Raw genomic sequence first — 26,556 nt, forward strand, 5'->3', positions numbered from 1 at the left:
CATGTGTTCTCAGCATTGTAAATGTATGTAGTTACACGCGTGTAAGCTAAGCTATACACAGATTTAGTCAATTCGGTAGGAACTGAAAGTAGATTTTAAAGGCATACTGTCACAGATTTAAGAACCTTATTTCTCTAAAAATGGATAATAAATGAAAATTACATTAATACTTGGAAACCAAATCTAGCTATCGCATCACCTTAACTGAACCACGATGGAGTGAAATCCATGTCAACCCTGTTGACAATATTAGTTTTTGAATTACAGACCATTGCCAAAATTCAATTATTTTTACGAAATATCATTAATAAGTGGAGTATGGTGGCTACGTAGATGATTGAATAAAGTACATTTAGGGACAAAGCAAATTTATATATTTTTAGGTAATACTTTGTTAGGCTATTTAATAGGTCAGTGGTCTGTGACAATATGCCTTTAACTCTGAAAAACGTTCTATGTATGAAGAAATATATATTAGATATACAAAGGAAGTTTGAACTACAACAAACATTAGACCTAAAACAAACAAAATATTGTGCGTTTTCTGGAACCCGACACTACCTAGAAAAGAAGGCCGACCCTAAGGTGTTTTTTTATGTATTCTTTCCTTATTTTGTTTTTAATTAATATGTAAGCGAAAAGATTATATACACAGCATTTTATCTAAACCCATGGGCTGAATGGAATAAAAACAAATTAAAAGCCGACCTACTCCATCAAATTTTTTCCCACAAATTCCTGGAAACACACAATTGTCAAAAGTCAAAAGACTTGTGTCATCCAGGATCACTAAACAAGAAATTATATGTAATAAGAAATTATAATCCTTAAAACTGCTTAAATATTATATTATATTATTAGTTAGAAACACATTAAATGACAGCAAATTCTGGCTAGTCTCTTTAAAATTTTCTGTGAACCATTGAATCAACGAAGTCAGTAACACTAACAGTTTGCTACAATAAAATTTACTGAATATAGATTTCAAAATAATAAATGTTTATGTTGTTACGTTGAATGATTACTAAAAAATATAATATGTGTTTTGTCTGTGATCCACTAAAACGTGTTATCATCAGATTTTGGCTGGATTATTGGGCCAATCGTAAATCGGCGAAATAAACTGTTCATAGTCCGTCTTGTACTGGTGTTCTTGTATAAGCTTCGCTTTGTCCCCGGGTTCTGGTTGATGGTAAGCCAGGCCGGTCTTGTAGGCGAACTCTGCGATTTTCACCGCTATGGACGTGGACACGCGTCGGATGTCACTGAGCGGAGGGTATATACGACCTTCTGCCAAGTCTTTCGCTGTCACCATCTCCGACAGAGTCTGAAAGAAAGAAAAAACTCACCTGAGTTGGCTGGCTAAGAGGTCAGATAATTTCAAATTAAATAATATGACAATCGATGGGTTGATTAATTGATTCTTAGATGTAAAAATATTGAAATTAATTCGTCAATCCATTGACTGACCAACCCATGCAGGTATCTATTCATCTGTCCTTCAGCCCACTCGCTCCATCCATCGATTGACCAACCCATTCAACATCCATCCATCTGTCTCCATCCATCGATTGACCAACCCATTCAACCATCCATCCATCTGTCTCCATCCATCGATTGGCCAACCCATTCAACCATCCTTCCATCTGTTATTCTGCCCACTCGCTCCATCCATCGATTGACCAACCCATTCAACCATCCTTCTGTCTGTTCTTCTGCCCACTCATTCCATCCATTGACTGACCAACCCATTCAACCATCTATCCTTCTGCTCCCTCGAAACTTACCTCTGCGGCTTCTAGAAACACGTCCTCCGTGATGCTGCGAATGTCGCACACTGTGACCGCCAGCCCGACCCCCGGGAAGATGTAGGCGTTGTTTCCTTGTCCCGAGTAAAACGTCTTGCCTTTGTACGTCACTGGCGGGAATGGACTGCCACTAGCGAACACAGCCTTACCCTGAAATAGTTATTAATGACGGCCATGGGGCTATATCCTGATGCATTTTGAAGGACGATCTACGACTGGGTTTTTTTTGCGCCTAACATTAAATGAATGTCATATGATAGAAGACGATGGTACCAGTCAAACTGTTCGCGAGCGCTCGGCCACCTGAACACGCAACATCAGAAAATTTCACCAGTTTGGCGGCCATTTTGAATGTTGAACAATATGGTAGCCATCTTAGATTCTGAAAATTGTTTGACTGAATTAGCCATTAATTAATTAATTTAAATGGATACAATTAATTCTAAAAAACCCAAAAACATAATGTAGTAGAATTATGGGAGGATGCACGAGAACCCTATGTAGTCCATGACGTATTAACAGTGATGATAAAAAATACAAAAAAACAAACAAAACAAACCCAAACATACAAAGGTCAAAATTCAGTACCCCTAACCTGAATAGTTTCAGGTAATGATATTGTATTCAAAAATGCACAGAGACCTTCTGCAGCTTTCCCTGTCAGGTATACCTCAAAAGTGGATTTTGGATCTTGGAGTATTATTAATAAATCCTAAACAAGACTTGCCATTATGTTAGTAGGACGCCTTTCATGAAACTGAGAGGTACAATTATAATCGTAAATGTTTCTCAGTATTGGTTACGTGTTTGGAGGATCTATCTATTATATACGATGCATCAATGACCAAAATGGTGGCTGATACTATTCCATTTTGTTTAACTTGTGCATACGTTTTCATCTCTTTTGTGAAACTCTTGCACATTTTTTCATCGTAGTTGATAAAGTGACAGCCGTGATGGCAGTATTCGTGATGGGTACCATCGGTGGGGCAGGATATGCTCAACTTTCGCGAACACCTTATATCATCACTGTTATGACAGTGATTCATGAGGGCATATCATCATAGCTATGATTATTCCAAGGAGCCCGTTTGAATTTAAAGTAAACTAGTCTGTGAGTGGCAGTCCTCTTTTTGGCGGTGCAGGAAGGAAGGGATGAAGGAAATGTTTTATTCAACGACGCACTCAACACATTTTATTTACGGTTATATGGCGTCGGACATATGGTTAAGGACCACACAGATACTGAGAGCGGAAAACGCCGTCGCTACTTCATGGGCTACTCATTTTCGATTAGCAGCAAGGGATCTTTTACATGCACCATCCCACAGAAAGGATAGCTCATACCACGGCATTTGATATACGAGTCGTGATGCACTAGCTGGAACGAGAAATAACCCAGTGGGCCCACCGACGGGGATCGATCCTAGACCGACCGCGCATCAAGCGAGCGCTTTACCACTGGGATACGCCCCGCCCCATGCAGAAAGGATGAATTGTCCAGTAAATAATCTCATCAGGAATGGATGTCCTGTTATAGACGAGATACTACTAGTATATAGAGAGAGCCATTAACAACTAACAACTAACCCTCTGTCCTGAACAGACAGCCCAGATAGCTGAGTTGTGTGCCCAGGACAACATGCTTGAACCTTAATTGGATATAAGCACAAAAATAAGTTGAACAAACCCAGAATCATGCTATCAATCATTATTTTGCCAAATACTTATTCAACTCTGTGTTGTGCGGAGATACGGTCTCGGTCGCGGATAAAGATTTTGTCGTTCAGATTCTATAAGGCGATTTTCGTTAAGTCCCGTCACAAGTTATCGATCACCAACGAACGCCCGCGACATCCAGTGAGACAGATTTAAGTGGTGAGAGAAAATTAATGTTTAGGAACATAATCTACTCTGTAAGCGGCGCATGCGTGCGACCCGACTCTTGCGTCTGATGCGGCTGCGGACTGATCTTGCAGCATCTACACCAATTGTTAAATTGCTAATACTAACCTTTGTAATAATGCGGCTGCGGCTTATTCTCGGAGAATCTACACTAATAATGGCATTGCTTATACTTACCTTTGTAATAATGCGGCTATGGCTTATTCTCGGAGAATCTACACTAATAATGGCATTGCTTATACTTACCTTTGTAATAATGCGGCTGCGGCTTATTCTCGGAGAATCTACACTAATAATGGCATTGCTTATACTTACCTTTGTAATGATGCGGCTGCGGCTTATTCTCGGAGAATCTACACTAATAATGGCATTGCTTATACTTACCTTTGTAATGATGCGGCTGCGGCTTATTCTCGGAGAATCTACACTAATAATGGCATTGCTTATACTTACCTTTGTAATGATGCGGCTGCGGCTTATTCTCGGAGAATCTACACTAATAATGGCATTGCTTATACTTACCTTTGTAATGATGCGGCTATGGCTTATTCTCGGAGAATCTACACTAATAATGGCATTGCTTATACTTACCTTTGTAATGATGCGGCTGTGGCTTCAGTCTGTTATTTGGTATACATGCATTTGTAAAGGTGTATACCTGTTATATTGCTTATACTAACCTCTGTAAAAACTAAATTTGTTATATTGCTTATATTGACTTATGTAGTAAAGTGTAATCCTCTTATATTGCTTGTACTAACCTCTCTAAGGATGCAAGCCTTTTATATTGCTTATACTAATTTTTATAACCTCTGTAATACTGGCTATACTCACGTATGTAAACTAGAGGTTTAAACATGTTATATTACTTAAACTGACTTCTGTAAAACGTGTAAGTATGTTATATTGTGTATACTGACCTCTGTAAAGATGTAAGCCTGTTATATGTGTATACTGACCTCTGTAAACGTGTAAGTATGTTATATTGTGTACACTGACCTCTGTAAAGGTGTAGCCTGTTATATTGCGTATACTGACCTCAGAAAAGGTGTAAGCTTGTTATATTGCGTATACTCAGTATACTGCCATCTGTAATGGCCTACGCCTGTTATATTGCGTGTACTGACATTGGTAAAGGTGTAAGCTTGTTATATGCGTATACTGACTTCTGTAAATATGTACGCCTTTTATATTGTGTATACTCACCACAGTAAAGATTAAGTCTGTTATATTGCGTATATTGCCATATGTAATGGTCTACGCCTGTTATATGCGTATACTGACCTCATTAAAGGTGTAAGCCTGTTATATCGCGTATACAGTCATCCCTAATAGTCTTCGCCTGTTATATTGCGTATATTGACCTGGGTAAAGGTGTAAGCCTGTTATATTGCGTATACTGCCATCTGCAATGGTCTACGCCTGTTATATTGCATATACTGACTTCAATAAAGGTGTGAGCCTGTTATATTGCGTATACTGACCTCTGCGAAGGTGTAAGCCTGTTATAGTGCGTATACTGACCTCTGTGAAGGTCTAAGCCTGTTATAGTGCGTATACTGACCTCTGTAAAGATGTAAGCCTGTTATAGTGCATATACTAACATCTGTAAAGATTTAAGCCTGTTATAGTGCGTATACTGACCTCTGTAAAGGTTTAAGCTTGTTATATTGCATATACTGACCACTTTAAAGGTTTAAGCCTGTTATAGTGCGTATACTGACCACTTTAAAGGTTTAAGCCTGTTATAGCGCGTATACTGCCATCTGTAATGGTCTACGCCTGTTACATTGCGTATACTGACCTCAGTAAACGTATAAGCCTGTTATATTGCGTATACTGACCTCTGTAAACGTGTAAGTATGTTATATTGTGTATACTGACCTCTGTAAAGATGTACGCCTGTTATATGTGTATACTGACCTCTGTAAACGTGTAAGTATGTTATATTGTGTATACTGACCTCTGTAAAGATGTAGCCTGTTATATTGCGTATACTGACCTCAGAAAAGGTGTAAGCTTGTTATATTGCGTATACTCAGTATACTGCCATCTGTAATGGCCTACGCCTGTTATATTGCGTGTACTAGCATTGGTAAAGGTGTAAGCTTGTTATATGCGTATACTGACTTCTGTAAATATGTATGCCTGTTATATTGTGTATACTCACCACAGTAAAGATTAAGTCTGTTATATTGCGTATATTCCCATATGTAATGGTCTACGCCTGTTATATGCGTATACTGACCGCATTAAAGGTGTAAGCCTGTTATATCGCGTATACAGTCGTCCCTAATGGTCTTCGCCTGTTATATTGCGTATATTGACCTGAGTAAAGGTGTAAGCCTGTTATATTGCGTATACTGCCATCTGCAATGGTCTACGCCTGTTATATTGCATATACTGACTTCAGTAAAGGTGTGAGCCTGTTATATTGCGTATACTGTCATCTGTAATGGTCTACGCCTGTTATATTGCGTATACTGACCTCAGTAAAGGTGTAAGCCTGTTATATTGCGTATACTGCCATCTGCAATGGTCTACGCCTGTTATATTGCATATACTGACTTCAGTAAAGGTGTGAGCCTGTTATATTGCGTATACTGACCTCTGCGAAGGTGTAAGCCTGTTATAGTGCGTATACTGACCTCTGTGAAGGTCTAAGCCTGTTATAGTGCGTATACTGACCTCTGTAAAGATGTAAGCCTGTTATAGTGCATATACTGACCTCTGTAAAGATTTAAGCCTGTTATAGTGCGTATACTGACCTCTGTAAAGATTTAAGCCTGTTATAGTGCGTATACTGACCACTTTAAGGGTTTAAGCCTGTTATAGCGCGTATACTGACCTCTGTAAAGATTTAAGCCTGTTATAGTGCGTATACTGACCTCTGTAAAGGTTTAAGCTTGTTATATTGCATATACTGACCACTTTAAAGGTTTAAGCCTGTTATAGTGCGTATACTGACCTCTTTAAAGGTTTAAGCCTGTTATAGCGCGTATACTGACCTAAGTAAAGGTGTAAGCCTGTTATATTGCGTATACTGCCATCTGTAATGGTCTACGCCTGTTATATTGCATATACTGACCTCAGTAAACGTATAAGCCTGTTATATTGCGTATACTGACCTCTGTAAAGGTGTAAGCCTGTTATATTGCGCATACTGACCTCTGTAAAGGTGTAAGCCTGTTCCGCCGTACATTCAGCTTTACTGGTGGGGTTACTGAGGGCGAATATGACCGGTCGATCATTGAACTTGCCCATCATCCTCAGTATGGTTTCAGTGAAGGCTCCAGCTATTGCCGAGGCACCTACAAGTTGAAATAACAGGAGTAAGTTCGGGTCAGCAGTTTGTCGCTAACGCTTGCTAGACTGATTTTAACAATACACGTTAATCTAAATAATCCCTTCCGGAACGAGTCAAAATAGTTTGCAAACGTTTAGCAAAAAAATGGTGGTTGAACTCAGGCCAGAAATCGAACAATCAGAATTTTTTTTTTTTTTTTTTTGTCAGACGTAAGTCGGAAGGAAACTCTGCTTAACAACACATCATAATGGTGGGTGTAGGATTTCCGACAGTGGGGTGAGGGGAGGAAAAGAATTTAAAAAAGTGACCTCTTGAATCCTGGATCTTTCTGTGAGGATTTTGAACAGGAGAGCCACGATTATAAAAAGAAAATTGTTTATTCTTTAACACAGAAGACACTATTAATAATTATAATTATAGGAGGCTAAGGTCGTTCACCAGTGTATGTTTAGCTATAGATAACCTTAGATACATGCTGGGAGGAGAAATTTGTGTCCTTTTAAAACAGGCGAGGTAAAGCCAGAACGCCACTATCCCAACCGTTAGTTCACATTAATTGTTGGGCCCCTGTCACTACCTGTGGAACCGTCCAGATCCGATGTACTCACCAATAATAGCTGTAGGTTTAACCATTTTGATGACGTCTTCTAGTTTCTCAATGGGTTTCTGATCTCTGGCAAACTTGATTTTGTGTTCTGTCACACCACCAGATGGGCGGTTCTGAAAGCAAGAACAACACATGGTAGCTACAGGTTGATTCTTCTTTCTTGCATTCTTTGTTGTCCTCAGCGTTTTAAGGCACACACCTCGTCTATCTGAGATTGCTATTTCTAGTGCCAGCCAGTGTACCACGACAGGTATATCAAGCAGGCCGTGGAATGTGCTATCATGTCTGTGGGATGATGCTATCCTGTCTGTGGGATGGTGCATATAAAAGATCCATTGCTACTAATGGAAAAATGTAGCGGGTTTCCTCTCTAAGACTATATGTTAATATTACCAAATGTTTGACATCCAATAGCCGATGATTAACAAATCAATGTGCTCTAGTGGTGTCGTTAAACAAAACAAAATTTAACTATCTGAGATTGCTGTCCAGATCCCGACGTTCGGTTAAAGGGACTGTCGCGAGTTAGCTGCCGTTGTAAAACATGTTTACGATTAATAAAATCTTTTAACGACTAAAATTCTATATTAAATATACTTTCTTGTTTTGAATATCAGTGACTATATTTAAAGGGACATTCCTGAGTTTGCTGTATTGTAAGATGTTTCCGACTAATAAAATATTTCTACGATTAAACTTACATATTAAATATATTTTCTTGTTTAGAATATCAGTGTGTGTATATTCAATGTGTTTCTGGTCGTCTTAATATTTGTAAGAAGCCCAAATTGGATTTTGTCTTCAAATAATTTCGTACGTACGAAAAAATCATATTTTAGGAAATAAAATAAAATTTAACCTAGTACAAATATTAGAACGATCAAAAACACGTTTAATATACAGCCACTAATATTTTATGCAGAGAAATATATTTCATATGTAATTACAATCGTTAAAAAGTCTCTGTTAGTCGATAACATCTTAAAAATTGCAGCAAACTCAGGAATGTCCCTTTAATGTATTTCAATGTTATCTGAGTTATTTCTCATTACAGCAAGTGCACCACGACTGGTATTTCAAAGGCCGTGATATGAGCCATATATCCTGACTGTAGGTTGGTGCATATACAAAAAATTGCTATTAATGGAAAAATGTAGCGGGTTTAACTCCCAGACTATAATGTCAGAATTACCAAATGTTTCACATCTAATAGCTGATGATTAATCAACCAATGTGCCCCAGTAGTGTCGTTAAACAAAATAAACTTTAACTTTGGGATCTAGTTTTTTTGTTTTGTTGAACGATACCACTAGAGCACACCGATTTATTAATCATCGGCTATTGGATGTCAAACATTTGGTCATTTTGACACAGTCAAAGAGAGGAAACCCGCTACATTGTTTTCATTAGTAGCAAGGTATCTTTTATATGCACCATCTCACAGACAGGGTAGCACATACCACGGACTTTGATATACCAGTTGTAGTGTACTGGCTGGAACGAGAAATAGCCCAATGGGCCCACCAATGGGGATCGCTCCCACATCGACCGCGCACCAAGCGAGTGCTCTACCACTGGGCTACGTCCCGCCCCTCCCTCCCCCCCCTTGAGATCTACCTTGACGATGAGCCCTCTGGAATCCACCATCCAGATCCTCTGGACAGCTTGCTCAATTGTCAGTCCTCGGACTACCATAGCCTTCACTATCAACTCAGCGATACCAATAGATGCCTGCAAGTAAAACAAAACCATCGTGTTGGCAGATATCATATTGGGGATAGTGGAATAAGTGTGTGTGTATGTTGGGGTGGGTGGGGGTGGGGGGGGGGGTGGGGGGGGGGTTTCGGGGGGTACCGGGATACACAGTGGTATATGAAAGGTCCACAGGAATAACCTATGATGTCCAAACAGATAGTATTATAACGGTAATACCGTCCTCGGCTGGTGTCGTGGTTAAGCCATCGGTCATAAGGCCGGTAGGTACAGGGTTCGCAGCCCATTACTGACTCCCACCCAGAGCGAGTTGTAATGACTCAGTGGGTAGGTGTAAGGTCACTACACCCTCTTCTCTCTCACTTACCACTAACAATTAACAACTAACCCACTGTCCTGGACAGACAGCTCAGATAGCTGAGGTGTGTACCCAGGACAGCGTGTTTGAACCTTAATGGAATATAAGCACGAAAATAAGTTGAAATGAAAATAATGGTAATGTATGTCAAGGTGACAATGACACACAAAATTAAAAACCTATAATGATGGTAGGCCATTATAAGTAGTTGGTAAATTATGCTTTCTTATGCATAAATAGTCCATGATTGCAGAGTTGTAAACGTTAAAATTAAAAAAATATCACCTTACTAAAAATTTGAAATCACAGGTTATTCTCGTGGACCCTTCATATGGTTTACTCCAGCTAAATAACAAGGACACTTAAACCAAACCTTTTGGTTCTTTTTCTGGGAGGCGACTACTTCTCTGCCCCACCCACTTATTCCTCGCTTCCTACAAGCTACGATCTGGGATGCAAATACGGTACATTTATTATCATCATCATCGTCATCATCATCGTCATAATCATCATCTTCATCACCATCATCATCATCATCATTATCAATCATCATCATTATCATCATCATCATCATCATAACCACCATCATCATCATTGCCATCATCTTTATCAGCATAACATCATCATCATCACCATCACCATCATCTTCATCATCATAATCATCATCATCACATCATCATCTTCTTCATTATTATTATGATAATATCGGTTCATAGGATCTGGTGCCACAGGTGTGCGGCCCATAGCAACTGTTAATAAGCTAATATTAATCCATTCAATTTAAATCATTACTTGCAAACGATTTGCATCCTAGGTTTCTAGAATGAGAGAGAGAGAGAGAGAGAGAGAGAGAGAGAGAGAGAGAGAGAGAGAGAGAGAGAGAGAGAGAGAGAGAGAGAGAGAGAGAGAGAGGGACATACAAAGAAACAGATCGAAAGATAAAACGACAGGGAAAGAGTGCAGGGAAGTCAGCACAATATGTGTCTGTCTGTGTGTGTGTGTGTGTGTGTGTGTGTGTGTGTGTGTGTGTGTTTGTGTAAGTATATGTGTATATATGTGTATGTGTGTGCGTGCGTACATGAGTACGCATGTACATGCGTGCGTGCGTGTGTGTGTGTGTTTTGATGACTTATCACGGCTAAGATGGGGGGAAAAGACAGGTGGCTGATTCTACGTCTCAAAACTAATATAATTAATAAGAAACTTTGGTGTCCATGAATATATTAAAACAATACCTCGCCTGCTCCTTGAAAAACGAATCTGTTGTCCGCTAAACTCTTCCCGGTAAGCTTGAGACTGGCAAATATGCCTGCCATGGCGACGGAGGCTGTCCCTGAAACACACCACAGATAGACAAGACGTTTAAGTAAGGGAACTCTAATAAGAATTTACAGTTGCCAAAATTGTAAAGTATATTCGCTGTGGGGATGGTTATACGAGAATAGTGAATTAATTGGGCAAACATTACAACCGGTAGTTCAGCATTACAGTACGTTTTATGACCACCAAAGATCTTGAAGGACGATTGGGGTCAGAAGTGAAATTTGAAAGTTAACGGGGTTTTTTATCAGTAAATCGCAAATTCAAACAATAAAAATGAGTAAAAACAAAACAATAACAACTGTATGATCAGTAGAATGAAAAAGGTTTGACAGAAATAATGTTTCACAGTGATTAATGGACCTGCTTGGAAATTGGCAAAATCGAGAATGACATCCCACGCACGTGTACGAGGCAACTGCGTGATGCATGTGCAAACTATGGAATATTTTTCGGTGTGTTGATAAACAGACCCGAACGTTCTTTACTAGGATGTCTGTGGTCAAAACGTATGTTCGGTCTAATAGTTGATATTAACATTAATATTTCCCTACTTTTTTTGAAGAGTATATTATAACCACAACGACTTCTTCACAATGTCTTGTACAAAACACATACTCCACATTTCTGTCACAACCACATTTTAATTCAATTATTTTCCTACAATGACAGTTGGCACATTGATTTATTAATCATCAACTACTGGGTGTCAATCATTTGGTAATTGTGACGAATAGCCTTAGAGAGAAAACCCGCTACATTTTTCAATTAGTAGCAAGTGATCTTTTAAAAACCCGTCAAGATTTACAAGTTCTTACACAACAGTTTTCTTTTGTGTAACTTCCGTGTGATGGGTGGAATAACCACATTAATCTACCGTTCATAAATATGTATACGTCATCGTGGTCAGACAATTCGTTACGCTGACCGCTGTCCAAACAAGGACCCATTGTTCACATCTCGTAAGATGTCATCATCTCGGACATCTCATTTGTCACCAGCTATCGGATTCCAGCTATAAAAGACTCCCAACTTTCAGTCCAAGACCACAACTGACGTCTGCCAGCTCAAGTACACACACACAAGTAAGTCGTTTTCTTCATTCATATCTCATAGTATGTTTGTTATTTATGCATGTGGATCTAGAAGATTTTAGATTTGCGTCATTTTGGTTAAACGTTGTTTTGTACATTTATATGCTCATTTTCATTCGTTTTAATCTCAATCTCTCCCTCTTTTTGTCTGTCTCTCAGTCTCGTTCGCACTGTGTCTCTATCTCTGCCCCCTCTCTCTCTCTCTATCTCTGCCCCCCCCCCCTCTCTCTCTCTCTCTCTCTCTCTCTCTCTCTCTCTCTCTCTCTCTCTCTCTCTCATATATATATATATATATATATATATATATATATATATATATATCCTGAAATGTAAACTACCTGCTGAGTAATACCCAACATGATATGAAAGTAAATATATCGTGAAAATATAACACATCATCCCTCAACATATAACCCATAGTTAAACCAATGTAACGTATTTTGTTAAATAACTTTACATTCGTCTTTAAAATGTCATACATCCAATATATTTATATCTGATTTCTTAACATTTTTAAATATATATTTTAAATACCTGCCCATTTAAATACATTTTTGAGAAATAATGTCACGAATTTTAAAAATATTTATCTGTCCATTTTGTTTCGCGGACCTTTCTGAAATAATGTTATTATGAACGTTTAGAAAATATTAATATGTCGTCAAACCCATTGTAAAAAAAACATTTTAAAATGTTCATTTCAAAGAAACTGTACATATTATATTACAAACTGTATATATTATATTACAAACAGTCTGTATATATTATATTCACAAACAGACTGTATATATTATATTACAGTCTGTAAATTATTATATTACAAAAACAGTCCATATATTATTATTATACTAAAAAAAGTATGTATATATTATATTATATTACAAACAATCCGTATATATTATATTTCAAACAGACTGTATATAATATATTACAAACAGACTATATATTTATTTCAAACTACTACTATTACTACTACTACTACTGCTACTGCTGCTGCTGCTGTTGCTACTAACTACTACTACTGCTACTATACCTACAACCACTATTTCTACTATTACTCCTATTATTATTATTATTATCATTATTATTATCATTATTATTATTATTATCATTATTATTTCAGACTTCCATCATGCTGAACCTCGTCTTTACCTTGACCGTTGTGTTATCACTGTTATCTGCTGCCTCAGCACGAATGTTCGGTGGTGGATTCGGTGGTGGATTCGGTGGATTAGGTTTATTGGGTTTAATGGGAGGTGGTGATTTGTTTGATTACGGTGAGTAATAACTTCATCCACGGTCATTGTAGAAAATTTCGTTGTTCTCATTTGTCTCCATAAAACTAATTATTTGGGCTGCTTGTGCAGTAGATGATGGTACTATTAGAAAGTCTTCTCATAGGGAGGACATACTGACATGTTAAGAACAGGACATGTTGACAACAGTTCGAACTGGGATTGGGGTGGAAGTGAACATATATCACTAGCAATTAGCATTGAGACTAGAAAGTCGCTTGAGGTGGGGTGGACAGGATACATTTTGCCTTGTTAAGATTTTGGGTAATAGATGTTTGTAAAGTAAATTTCGAATACTTTTATAAGATCTTCCCTCTGTAAATTTGAGCAATATTACTGTAGAATACTTACAGTCCCTTGCTGGAAATAGTATTATATGCACAAAGAGGGGCAGTATATAGCTCAGGAGCCCGAAGGTCGAAGGATCAAATCTCCTTGGTGGACGCATTTTCTTTTTTCACCATCCTAACGAGTGACCCACAAATATATATATATATATATATATATATATATATATATATATATATATATATATATACACACACAAACACACACAAACTCATACGGACTAACGTGTCAAAGTGGCCACTTGTAATCAGCGGACACCTGCCGTAAGCGGTCCTTTTTCCCTACCAAACGATTTTAATGTAAATGAACTTGTAATAAGCCGTCACCCATCTAACGCGGTTAGCGGCCTTCTAAATTGGACCCTGTGTGTGTGTGTGTGTGTGTGTGTGTGTGTGTGTGTGTGTGTGTGTGTGTGTGTGTGTGTGTGTTTATAAATACGTTAGTGGGTGCACACATTCTTGTCTGTATGTGATAATTCTGGCCACGTTTTTCCGTCTTTGTCTTCAATATTGCATTGTTGTGATTATTTTTATTATAATGGTATATTTTATCGTAGGAATATGAAATTGTTACGAATATATAATGTTTAAATAAAATATTTGTGCAGCTTTAACCTGTTTAATATAACTTATTTTAAGAAACGTATTTTCCATTTTGCAGGAAGACGCTACGGTTACCCACCGGCCGCGTACCCACTCCCACACGCACACCCATTTTGGGGATATTAAAGTGAACTATGGATTTTGTAGAAGACATTGTGAAGAAGATGTTACCGTCGACCCTGCTGTGTTATGGCACACGTTGTTACTGTTGTTGCTGACGTATTGGTGTTGTAATAAATCAGCTATATCTAGATAATTAATGCATCTCGTTTTGTTTTAATTTTTGTTTCGGTGACTTTATCACCTTTTGCAAAACTGATAGACAATAGCATCTTCGAGGGTTATTAAATTTATGTTCTTTTTTTTTTTTTTTTTTTTTTTTTTACTTATTTTATAGTGATGTTACAAGTAATAATAATAATAACCTGACTTGACGCTACTGGAGCGGACGGGTGGTAGTGGAGGGCATATATACACAGATGTTTCAATTAAAAGGAGCTTTTAATATAATTTTAAGAAAATTAACACCACTCACTTATCAATGTAATGTTCATATTAGATTGGCTTCAAAATGACCCAAAAAACAAAACAAACACAAACAAAACAACACCCCCCCCCCACACACACACACACACACAAAAACAAAAACACCACCACCACCCCCAAAAACAGCCCCCCCCCCCAAAAAAAAAACCCGCCCCCCCCCCCCCCAAAAAAAAAAAAACCCACAGAAAAACAGAGAAAAAAAAAAAAACCCAACAAACAAACGTTGGTTATAGAGTTGCTACGTGTTCGCTATCGTACCAGAAAGTCCGTTATAATACCTAATATGGACCCCCCCCCCCCCCCCCCCCCCCCCGAATCCCAAATATATTTCTCTTATTGATTAAATCTGGTTTCAGAAGCACACTGACGTAGATCGACGCAGATAAAAGAAAATCGCTATGGAAACCCAGTTTCAGATTTGGATCTGCCTCGGGTCTGGAAAGTCACAGAACGTTACAGATCTTTAGCCATGCGCAGGGCAATAAATCTAATGGAAATATTTCCCCGGAATTTTCTGATATTTTTATTTTGAAGCGCACGAGCGCCCTTTTCAAAACAATAATTTAAATGTCATGGACACAATTTTTTTTATAAAAAATAATTTAAACAGTGCCAAAAAAATGCCATGTTTGGAAAATAACAACAACCAAAGAGATAAATAATAAATACAAATTTGTATTATTTATGGGAATGTTATGTATTGAATAGTAAGAGTATAAATCAATCCACATAAGTGGCAGACTTTTTCTTCTTCCTTCTTCTTATTGAAAAAAAGCTTTTATGTCAAATATTAAATGTTGATGGTTGATAAGTTTAGCTGACATTTAACCTTAAAATTTAACCTGAAATTTTAAATGTTCGTCTAAAATGATAAATCAAGATGATGTATATATGCTACACCATTGCTCAAATGATTGCTAATTGAGTAAGCTCTGTTGTCATTATACAGCTATTAACATTCGCACGTTACCACAACTACAAAACCAAACCATGAATTAATGAATAATGAATGAATGAATGAACGAACGAACGAACGAACGTATGAATGAATGAATGAACGGATGAATAATGAATGAATGAATGAATGAACGAATTAATTAATTAATTAATTAGTTAATTAACTGTTAACAAATCCATAGCAGGAATATATATCTGCGTACACAGTGCTGTGCATACTACCGTCCTCATATCTACATACTAGTGGTCATCTGGTACACTGTCAGCTTCATCTCACTATCATCTTCACACACAATCATCCGGTTAATTTTTTTGCTGATGTTGAACATGGTTATCCATTGTTAAAGCATGATCACTTTGAAGCACAAGAAATGGACCGTGACTTTCTAATCAGGTTGTTCAGCAATTTTGGGTAAGATCAAACCTGGTTCATTAATTTGTGTGCTAACAACGGGGGAAACTTTTTTTTTCTTTTTTTTTTTCAAAGCCAAACTTGGCGGGATTTCCAAACACACGTCTGGATGTGGTGACGTCTCGCGATGTCATCAGCCGGTAGAGGCATCGCTGCTCTGTAGGTTAAAGCTGTCTTCATTTTGGATAGCTTATTTGTTGACTTCCATCGTGATTTATGGGACATGTGATCAATCACATATTAAAGGGGAAGTATTTATATTTCTAAAAATGATAAAACCTTATGGTAACTTGATTCGTCTTGTCCATAAGACATCTACAATCATATTGTGACTTATGGGACGTTTACAGACCACATCTTTTGACAGAGTGTACTGAAGTTTTAATCACTATCTCAGCTTGAAGGATATGATTTTGGTTTACAGCCCTTTCACTAGCTACATATTGCAACTGCATTAAGATCCGTTTTGAGAGGAATATCTCTTTCACTTTTAATATTGCTTAATTTTTTAGTGTGACTGACGGGGAAAAACTGTGTGACTGATTAGATGTTATCCCTACAAAACCATAAAAAGTGTTTGTGATGCATATGGTTGGTCAATATTCTAGTAACCCATTTTAAAAATTAACTGAACACTACCTTTGTTTCAGAAAGTGGAATTATTTATAAACACATTTCATTTATATGCATGATTTGTCAGTGAACTAAATTTGAAAAATTTAGGAAAATGCAACTTTACCATGAAATTGTCATTTGCAAGCACACTTTTCTTACTGGCAATATCATACTAAAGATTGTTCAGCGACCCAACATTCTTCCTAAAACAATATCCCTTGTGTTCCTAACTGTGTAATTAACTGCAACTGGTCAACTTTCTTCATAATTAAATTGAGCATTTTCCCGAGCCACAGCCAAATAATGATACTGTATTGCTTATTCTTAGCTACATGTAGTGATATATTGCATGCGCTGATGTATATTAAGACTGGCATATATTGTTTCCATATATGAGGAGCTATAATAATATTTTCTTCACTCTAATTATAATATTAGGCAAAGCCAGCATATGTTCAAAGTACATGGTCAAATGTCTAGGTATCAGTTTGAACGGCACGAAGACATTGTGTCTCAGAGTTGAACAATACAAGACATGTAAATATTACAAAAGATGGCAGTTGTGAAGTCAATATATTCAAACACGAATTAGGCTGACACAAGAATTTTGCTACATACAAAATGTGTTTCAGGAAAATAAACACAATACATTATAATAAGCAGTCCACACAATAATATTCTCGTATCGCTTCTGTAGTATCGTAGTACGAGTATAGTTAGAGTAAGGAAAATACGTATATCGCTTCACATGCAATGAAGGAAGATATTCCAGTCATACCTGGTTAAAACCAGCATTTGTTATGTATGACCAGCTAAAGCGTATGCAGCACTGTAATATGATTTCTTTCTGTATCCTGCCTAACTGGCTACAACACAGTGAGCTCTTTCCAGGGTCACGGGAAACGTCAACTATACTGCATAATAATGTAGAAATGTGAACAGTTTTAGTCGCATTGTTAAACAATCTTCAGTGTGACATTGTCGCAATCTAATTAAAATTAGCTCCACTATTACATGTGGATCTAACACCAGCCAGTTGGAGCTCATGTCCACCAATCAAAACCTTACTTGCAGAATCATGCCAGTGACATTGTCGTTAAGAAGAGTGTCTTTGCAAAGAAATGACCACCAGTTGAAGACACGTACACATGCAGACCAGTTCAGACCAGACATGATACCAGTCGACATAGCGATGACACCATGCTCATGAATGAGGAGTCCATGCTCATGAATGAGGAGTCCATGCTCATGAATGAGGAGTCCACCAAGTTTGATTTCAAGAAAACACTTGGTGTTGTATGTATGTATATATATATATATATATATATATATATATATATATATATATATATATATATATATATATATATATATCGTTAAAAAGTGTATGTTTTTCTCTACATGACAGGCTTGTTTCGTGAGAGAGTTGAATTATTGCTCTCACTCATCAGATGTAGATTTAATTACACCGTCAACGGAAAGCTGATGACGTAATGGACTCTGTGACGTCGAGGTTATATATATATATATATATATATATATATATATATATATATATATATAGGGTTTACCAAAACTGATGATCCACAAATGCTGAACATCCTGGTGTGAACCAGTCGACCCTTTTCATATACTTTAATGTGCTCATGTCTTGACATTTATGATTTGACAATATTCAACTTCACATTCACAACAGCATTCAAATGTATCCAAAGGATGCACCATATGATTTTGTTGCATGTGTAGATCCACCAACACGAGATATATCAGTTAAGTTAAAGTTTATTTTGTTTAACAACACCACTTGAGCACATTGATTTATAAATCATTGGCTAATGGATGTCAAGTATTTGGTAATTTTGATATATAGTCTTAGACAGGAAACCAGCTGCATTTTGTTTTATTAGTATCAAGGGATCTTTTATATACACCATCTCACAGACAGGATAGCATATACCAAATGAGCCTACCGACGGGGGTCGATCCCAATCTGACCGTGCATCAGCCGAGCGTTTTACAACTGGGCTACGTCCCGCCCCGTTAGTTGAGAGTGAATCTTAGGTGTTTCTAAGTCATGTTACAAATATTTTTAGATTTTCATACAAAATTACCTTCCTTTTAGTCAGCCATTAGTCAATCCAATATCTGACAGAATTACAAACAGTTTTAATTAACTCAATGAGCCCATAAACATTAGTTCTGACACCAAGATCACATTTCTAAGTGCTGTAGTTCTAAAGAAATACAGTTTTGATGATGGACTGGCGGCCATTTTTCAAAATGGTCGACATCTTGTTCGCACCAACTTTAGAAATTGTCATCTTATTTTTTTTTTGTACTCCAGACACCAGAGATTAATTTCAGCCATAATGACAAATGTTATACTTCCGGCCTCGTTTAATCAAAAACTAAAGCTCTTTCTGTCTGCTGCAGAACTAATTATTATGTGTCTCTTTGGTTGTTGTTATTTTGAATATATATTTCAAACATGGCATTTTTTGCACTGTTTAAATTATCTTTTATGAAAATTGTGTTTTCATGCCATTTAAATTATTGTTTTGAAAACGGAGTTGGTGTGCTTTAAAACGAAAATATCAGAAAATTCCGGGGAAATATTTCTATTAGGTTGGTCGCCCTGCACACGGCGACAGATCTATAACGTTAAACAATTTTTAAATTTCCAGACACGAGGCAGATCCAGATCTGAAACTGGGTTTCCATAGCGATTTTCTTTTATCTACGTCGATCTACGTCAGTGTGCTTCGCTCGACGACATGTTACAGAGTTTAGGGAAACCAGATTTAATCGATAAGAAAAATATATTTTGAGAGAAGTGTCGATATTAAGTATTACAACGGATTTTCTTGTACATTAGCGGACAGCTAGCAACTCTACCACCAACGTTTGGGGTGTGTAGGGGTTAGGTGGAGGTTTTGTTTTTGTTTTGGGAATATATATATATATATATATATATATATATATATATATATATATATATATATATATATACACACACACATTTACTGGTGTTAATGTTCTTAAAATTATATTAAAAGTTCTTTTCAAGTGAAACATCTGTGTAGGCTATTATGCCCTCCACTACCACCCCTCCACTCCACTACCGTTCAGTTAGGTTATTATTATTAGTATTATTATTATTTTTATTATTATTATTATTATTATTATTATTATTATTTGTATATAAATTTAATAACCCTCGAAGATGCTATTGTCTATCAGTTTTGCAAAAGGTGATAAAGTCACCGAAAGAAAAATTAAAAGAAAATAAGATGCATTAATTATGTAGATATAGCTGATTTATTACAACACCAATACGTCAACAACAACAGTAACAACGTGTGCCATAACACAGCAGGGTCGATGGTAACATCTTCTTCACAGTGTCTTGTACAAAATCCATAGTTCACTTTAATATCCCCAAAATGGGTGTGCGTGTGGGAGTGGGTACGCGGCGGGTGGGTAACCGTAGCGTCTTCCTGCAAAATGGAAACTACGTTTCTTAAAATAAGTTATAGTAAACAGGTTAAAGCTGCGCAAATATTTTATCAAAACATGATATATCCTAACACTTTCATATTCCTACGAAAAGGTAGCCGCTTACGGCAGGTGACCGCTGGTTACAAGTGGCCACTTTGTCACGTTAGTACTAGTATATATATATTATATATATATATGTGTGGGTCACTTGTTAGGATGGTGAAAAAAGATAATGCGTCCACCAAGGGGATTTGATCCTTCGACCCAGGCACGTCGGGCGCCTGAGCTAGATCCTGCCCCTATTTGTACATATAATACTATTTCCAGCAAGGGACTGTAAGTATTCTACAGTAATATTGCTCAAATTTACAGAGGGAAGATCTTATAAAAGTATTCGAAATTTACTTTACAAACATCTATTATCCAAAATCTTAACAAGGCAAAATGTATCCTGTCCACCCCACCTCAAGCGACTTTCTAGTCTCAATGCTAATTGCTAGTGATATATGTTCCCGTCCAACCCAATCCCAGTTCGAACTGTTGTCAACATGTCCTGTTCTTAACATGTCCAGTATGTCCTCCCTATGAGAAGACTTTCTAATAGTACCGTTATCTACTGCACAAGCAGCCCAAATAATTAGTTTTATGGAGACAAATGAGAACAACGAAATTTTCTACAATGACCGTGGATGAAGTTATTACTCACCGTAATCAAACAAATCACCACCTCCCATTAAACCCAATAAACCTAATCCACCGAATCCACCACCGAATCCACCACCGAACATTCGTGCTGAGGCAGCAGATAACAGTGATAACACAACGGTCAAGGTAAAGACGAGGTTCAGCATGATGGAAGTCTGAAATAATAATAATAATAATAATAATAATAATAATAATAATAATAATGATGATAATAATAATAATGATGATAATAATCGTCATCATCATCATCATCATCATAATAATAATAAGAGAAGTAATAATAGTAGATAATAATACTATTACTTGTAGTGACAGTATTAGGTAGTGGGAGTGCTAGAGGTATTAGTGTTAATAGTAGCAGTAATAATAGTTGTAGTATACAGGGTAGTAGCTATAGTAGTAGTAGTAGTAGTAGTAGTAGTAGCAACAGCAGCAGTAGTAGTAGTAGTAGTAGTAGTAGTAGTAGTAGTAGTAGTAGTAGTTTGAAATAAATATATAGTATGTTTGTAATATAATATATACATGTAGTATGTTTGTAATATAATATATACTCCTGTTTGTAATATAATATATAGCATGTTTGTAATATAATATATAGTATTTTTGTAATATAATATATAGCATGTTTGTAATATAATATATAGCATGTTTGTAATATAATATATAGTATTTTTGTAATATAATATATAGCATGTTTGTAATATAATATATAGGATGTTTGTAATATAATATACAGTATGTTTGTAATATAATATATAGTATTTTTGTAATATAATATATACAGACTATTTGTATAGAGAATAACTAGTTAGTGACGTCGGATATCTGCTTTATCCTGTAAAGGTAAGAGTGGGAAATTCCGCGAGGCTATGTAATATAATATATAGCATGTTTGTAATATAATATATAGTATGTTTGTAATATAATATATAGTATGTTTGTAATATAATATATAGCATGTTTGTAATATAATATATACATGTAGTATGTTTGTAATATAATATATAGCATGTTTGTAATATAATATATAGTATGTTTGTAATATAATATATACATGTAGTATGTTTGTAATATAATATATACTCCTGTTTGTAATATAATATATAGCATGTTTGTAATATAATATATAGTATTTTTGTAATATAATATATAGCATGTTTGTAATATAATATATAGCATGTTTGTAATATAATATATAGGATGTTTGTAATATAATATATAGTATGTTTGTAATATAATATATAGTATTTTTGTAATATAATATATACAGACTATTTGTATAGAGAATAACTAGTTAGTGACGTCGGATATCTGCTTTATCCTGTAAAGGTCAGGGTGGGAAATTCCGCGAGGCTATGTAATATAATATATAGCATGTTTGTAATATAATATATAGTATGTTTGTAATATAATATATAGTATGTTTGTAATATAATATATAGCATGTTTGTAATATAATATATAGTATGTTTGTAATATAATATATACATGTAGTATGTTTGTAATATAATATATACTCCTGTTTGTAATATAATATATAGCATGTTTGTAATATAATATATAGTATTTTTGTAATATAATATATAGCATGTTTGTAATATAATATATAGGATGTTTGTAATATAATAATTTTTTATTATATAGTATGTTTGTAATATAATATATAGTATTTTTGTAATATAATATATACAGACTATTTGTATAGAGAATAACTAGTTAATGACGTCGGATATCTGCTTTATCCTGTAACGGTAAGAGTGGGAAATTCCGCGAGGCTATGTAATATAATATATAGCATGTTTGTAATATAATATATAGTATGTTTGTAATATAATATATAGCATGTTTGTAATATAATATATAGTGTGTTTGTAATATAATATATACATGTAGTATGTTTGTAATATAATATATACTCCTGTTTGTAATATAATATATAGCATGTTTGTAATATAATATATAGCATGTTTGTAATATAATATATAGGATGTTTGTAATATAATATATAGTATGTTTGTAATATAATATTAATATAATATAATTTATAGTATTTTTGTAATATAATATATATTCCTGTTTGTAATATAATATATAGTATGTTTGTAATATAATATTAATATAATATATAGTATGTTTGTAATATAATATTAATATAATATATAGTATGTTTGTAATATAATATATAGTATGTTTGCAATATATTATATAGTATGTTTGTAATATAATATATAGCATATTTGTAATATAATATATAGTATTTTTGTAATATAATATATACAGACTATTTGTATAGAGAATAACTAGTTAATGACGTCGGATATCTGCTTTATCCTGTAAAGGTAAGAGTGGGAAATTCCGCGAGGCTATGCCGAGCGGCATTTCTCTTTAGGCCTGAATAGGATAAAGCAGATATCCGACGTCAGTAACTAGATATTATTGTTATCCTGCATACCATAAAAATTAAGGGGGAAAGCTATTATTTCTGTCACATTGTACGATGACCTAGAGGTAAAAATGAGCAACTTTGAGAGAGAGAGAGAGAGAGAGAGAGAGAGAGAGAGAGAGAGAGAGAGAGAGAGAGAGAGAGAGAGAGAGAGAGAGAGAGAGAGAACGAAAGAGAACGAGACAGAGAGAGAGAATGAGACGGAGACACAGACAGAGTTCGAAAGAAAGAGAGAGACAAACAAACCGAGGGAGAGATTGATATTAAAACGAATGAAAATGTGCACAACAACGTTTAACCAAAATGACGCAAATCTAAAATCTTCTAGATCCACATGCATAAATAACAAACATCATACAATGCTCCTATGAGATGTGAATGAAGAAAACGACTTACTTCTGTGTGTACTTGAGCTGGCAGAAGTCAGTTGTGGTCTGGTCTGAAAGGTGGAGTCTTTTATAGCTGGAATCCGATAACTGGTGACAAATGTGTCGTCCGGGATGATGTCATGTTACGAGATATATGAACAATGTGTCGTTGGATGGACGACGGTCAGCGTAACGAATTGTCTGACCACGTTGACGTATACATCTTTATGAACGGTAGATGTATGTGGTTATTCCATCCATCAAACGTAAGTTACACAAAAGAAAACTGTTGTGTAAGAAGTTTTCAATCTTATTTAAGCATTGTTTGTTGGCGTACATTTTGTAGGGGGGAGGGGCGGGGGAGTCTGTATTTTGCCCGAATTAAATGAAAATGCCCGAATCGGAATAGCAACGTTTATTCAATTAAGCATTTCTGTCAAACAGCTATATAGGGCTGCAAACGAATCACTACGCATCTTTACATGGATTACAACTAATTTTGCGGGAACAATGATGGATATACAGGATTAAAAAATTCCAAGTTGACAAATATTTCCCGAATATTTCTATCGTTTATGCCCGAATTTTAGTATTTTCTCCAGCACTAGGTAGAAAGAGGCAGTTCTCACCTCCCACCCCTCTCACCTGCCGCCGTGTCTCATACGCTTATGGGAGTGTATTATATTTATTTATTTATTTGTGGGTTTTTGGGGGTAGGTTCATCGGGGTTTGAAAAAAACTTTAAAAAAACTAAATAAAAAACAGTTCTTTATTCCAGTACTGTATTCTGTACCCCACTACTACTATCTGTCTATTTGTAATCGATGCTTTTATCGTATATTGTTAAAGGAATATTCCTGAGTTTGCTGCAATTTTTAAGATGTTAACGACTAACAGAGACTTTTTAACGATTGTAATTACATATCAAATATATTTTTCTGCATAAAATATTAGTGGCTGTATGTTAAACGTGTTTCTGATCGTTCTAATATTTGTACTAGGTTAAATTTCATTTATGTATGTACGAAATTATTTGAAGGCAAATTCCGGTTTGGGCTTGTTACAAATATTAAGACGACCAGAAACACATTGAATGTACAGACACTGATATTCTAAACAAGAAAATATATTTAATATGTAAGTTTAATCGTAGAAATATTTTATTAGTCGGAAACATCTTACAATGCAGCAAACTCATGAATGTCTCTTTAAGTGGCGTTAGTGTAATCTTTTCAAGTCTATGTTTTAGTATACCTATTTATACTGTAGCTTGTTTTTGTTGAGCGTGCACAATACAGTATTCAGGACTTATCTTTTAAATATTTTATTTAGCCATATTTATTCTACATATTAATGTCATTGTGATTAGCGGGAAAACAATTTATTAATTTCTTCTTTTTTGTGTTGGGAGTGGGGGGGTTGCAGAACTGTAAAAGAGAATATGCCAACATTTTGAAAATTTAATAATATACATTACTCAGCATGATACAAACTATAATTTTTTTACCTTTTACCTAGTTTAAAGCAATAAAAGCTTGTATATTGATTTAAGTTATTAGCAGTAAGCAAACTAATGAATTTATTCATTGTTGCTGATATGGAGTTTTTTGTTTGTTGCGGGTGGGCGTTGGGGTAAATGGTTTTGTTTTGTTTTTTGTTGTTTGTTTGGTTTGGTTTGGTTGTTTTTTGTTTCCTTGTTTGTTGTTGTTGTTGTTTTTTGGGGGGTTAATGCTATGTTGCTCACATTACTATTTATCAAATGTAAAATGTTAATATTCAAAATGTTCCAAATGTCTATCCTTATCCTCAAAAGCTGTCTTGAATCCACAACACTCCACTAAGGTGACTTGAAAGGAAAGAGTGGTCGTATTGATTGCCTCAAAACTTTCTTAAGGGAGATACTGCATACAATATACAGGAGGACCATTAGCCTATAGAGCTTCCCTGTCTAATTTTAAATTTTGTTAATAGTAGATATCTGATTAATGTGTAAAGATCACTTTAAAATATTCATGCGTCAAGTTTAAGAATTATCAGAAGTATCTGCTTTAAATTGGCGTATAGATGATTAAAACACTTGCAATTTGATTAGCACTGTTTATAAGAAAAGTGTCACCTTAGATCATTAGTTCAATATGATGATATTAATTCAAATTGTACAGCTAGCATGATGTTTAGATGTCACATATTTTGGTTGCTGTAGTGGAACTCTGCTTGGCGGCTTTTCGCTGTTTACATAATGATTTCTATAATTTTGGGATTACTTGTCTGAAAGTGTTTGACCAATCTAATTAAAATTAGCTCCACTCTTACATGTGGATCTAACAGCAGCCAGTTGGAGCTCATGTCCACCAATCAAAACCTTACTTGCAGAATCATGCCAGTGATTTGAAAATAATTTGAAAATATTCCGAATTATTCTGAGGGTATACGATATGTTTCATGTGAATTACGAATGCCTTATTTAGACCAGTAGAACTAATTTTAATCAGATTGCTAACAACACTGCGTAGTCTCCAATGTCCAGGTAACATTTCGTCTGTAAATAATAATTTAAATATTGACCAATCACACTTCGCCTTTTATAACGTTATTTGGGAGCATACAAATTCTAAAAATATCGGGCGAGTCTATTTTATTGGCCGCAGTACAGCG

At 35.6% G+C, this 26,556-nt stretch overlaps 1 protein-coding gene across 1 annotated transcript in view; it reads right to left on the minus strand.

Moving 5' to 3' along the window:
* Window positions 1–399: 399 nt before the first annotated feature.
* Window positions 400–26,556, minus strand: part of LOC121370545 (NADP-dependent malic enzyme-like) — a 106,979-nt gene continuing 80,822 nt past the window's right edge. Inside the window, exons 8-13 of the mRNA XM_041495848.1 lie at window positions 10,934–11,031; window positions 9,245–9,358; window positions 7,629–7,740; window positions 6,882–7,024; window positions 1,788–1,958; window positions 400–1,327 (exon numbers count right to left, since the gene is read on the minus strand). Coding sequence (XP_041351782.1) covers window positions 1,076–1,327; window positions 1,788–1,958; window positions 6,882–7,024; window positions 7,629–7,740; window positions 9,245–9,358; window positions 10,934–11,031 — 890 coding nt within the window. The 3' untranslated portion in view covers window positions 400–1,075. The remainder of the gene's footprint in view (window positions 1,328–1,787; window positions 1,959–6,881; window positions 7,025–7,628; window positions 7,741–9,244; window positions 9,359–10,933; window positions 11,032–26,556) is intronic.

This window comes from Gigantopelta aegis, chromosome 4 (genome assembly GCF_016097555.1).
Source record: "Gigantopelta aegis isolate Gae_Host chromosome 4, Gae_host_genome, whole genome shotgun sequence".
Classification (NCBI taxonomy): domain Eukaryota; kingdom Metazoa; phylum Mollusca; class Gastropoda; order Neomphalida; family Peltospiridae; genus Gigantopelta; species Gigantopelta aegis.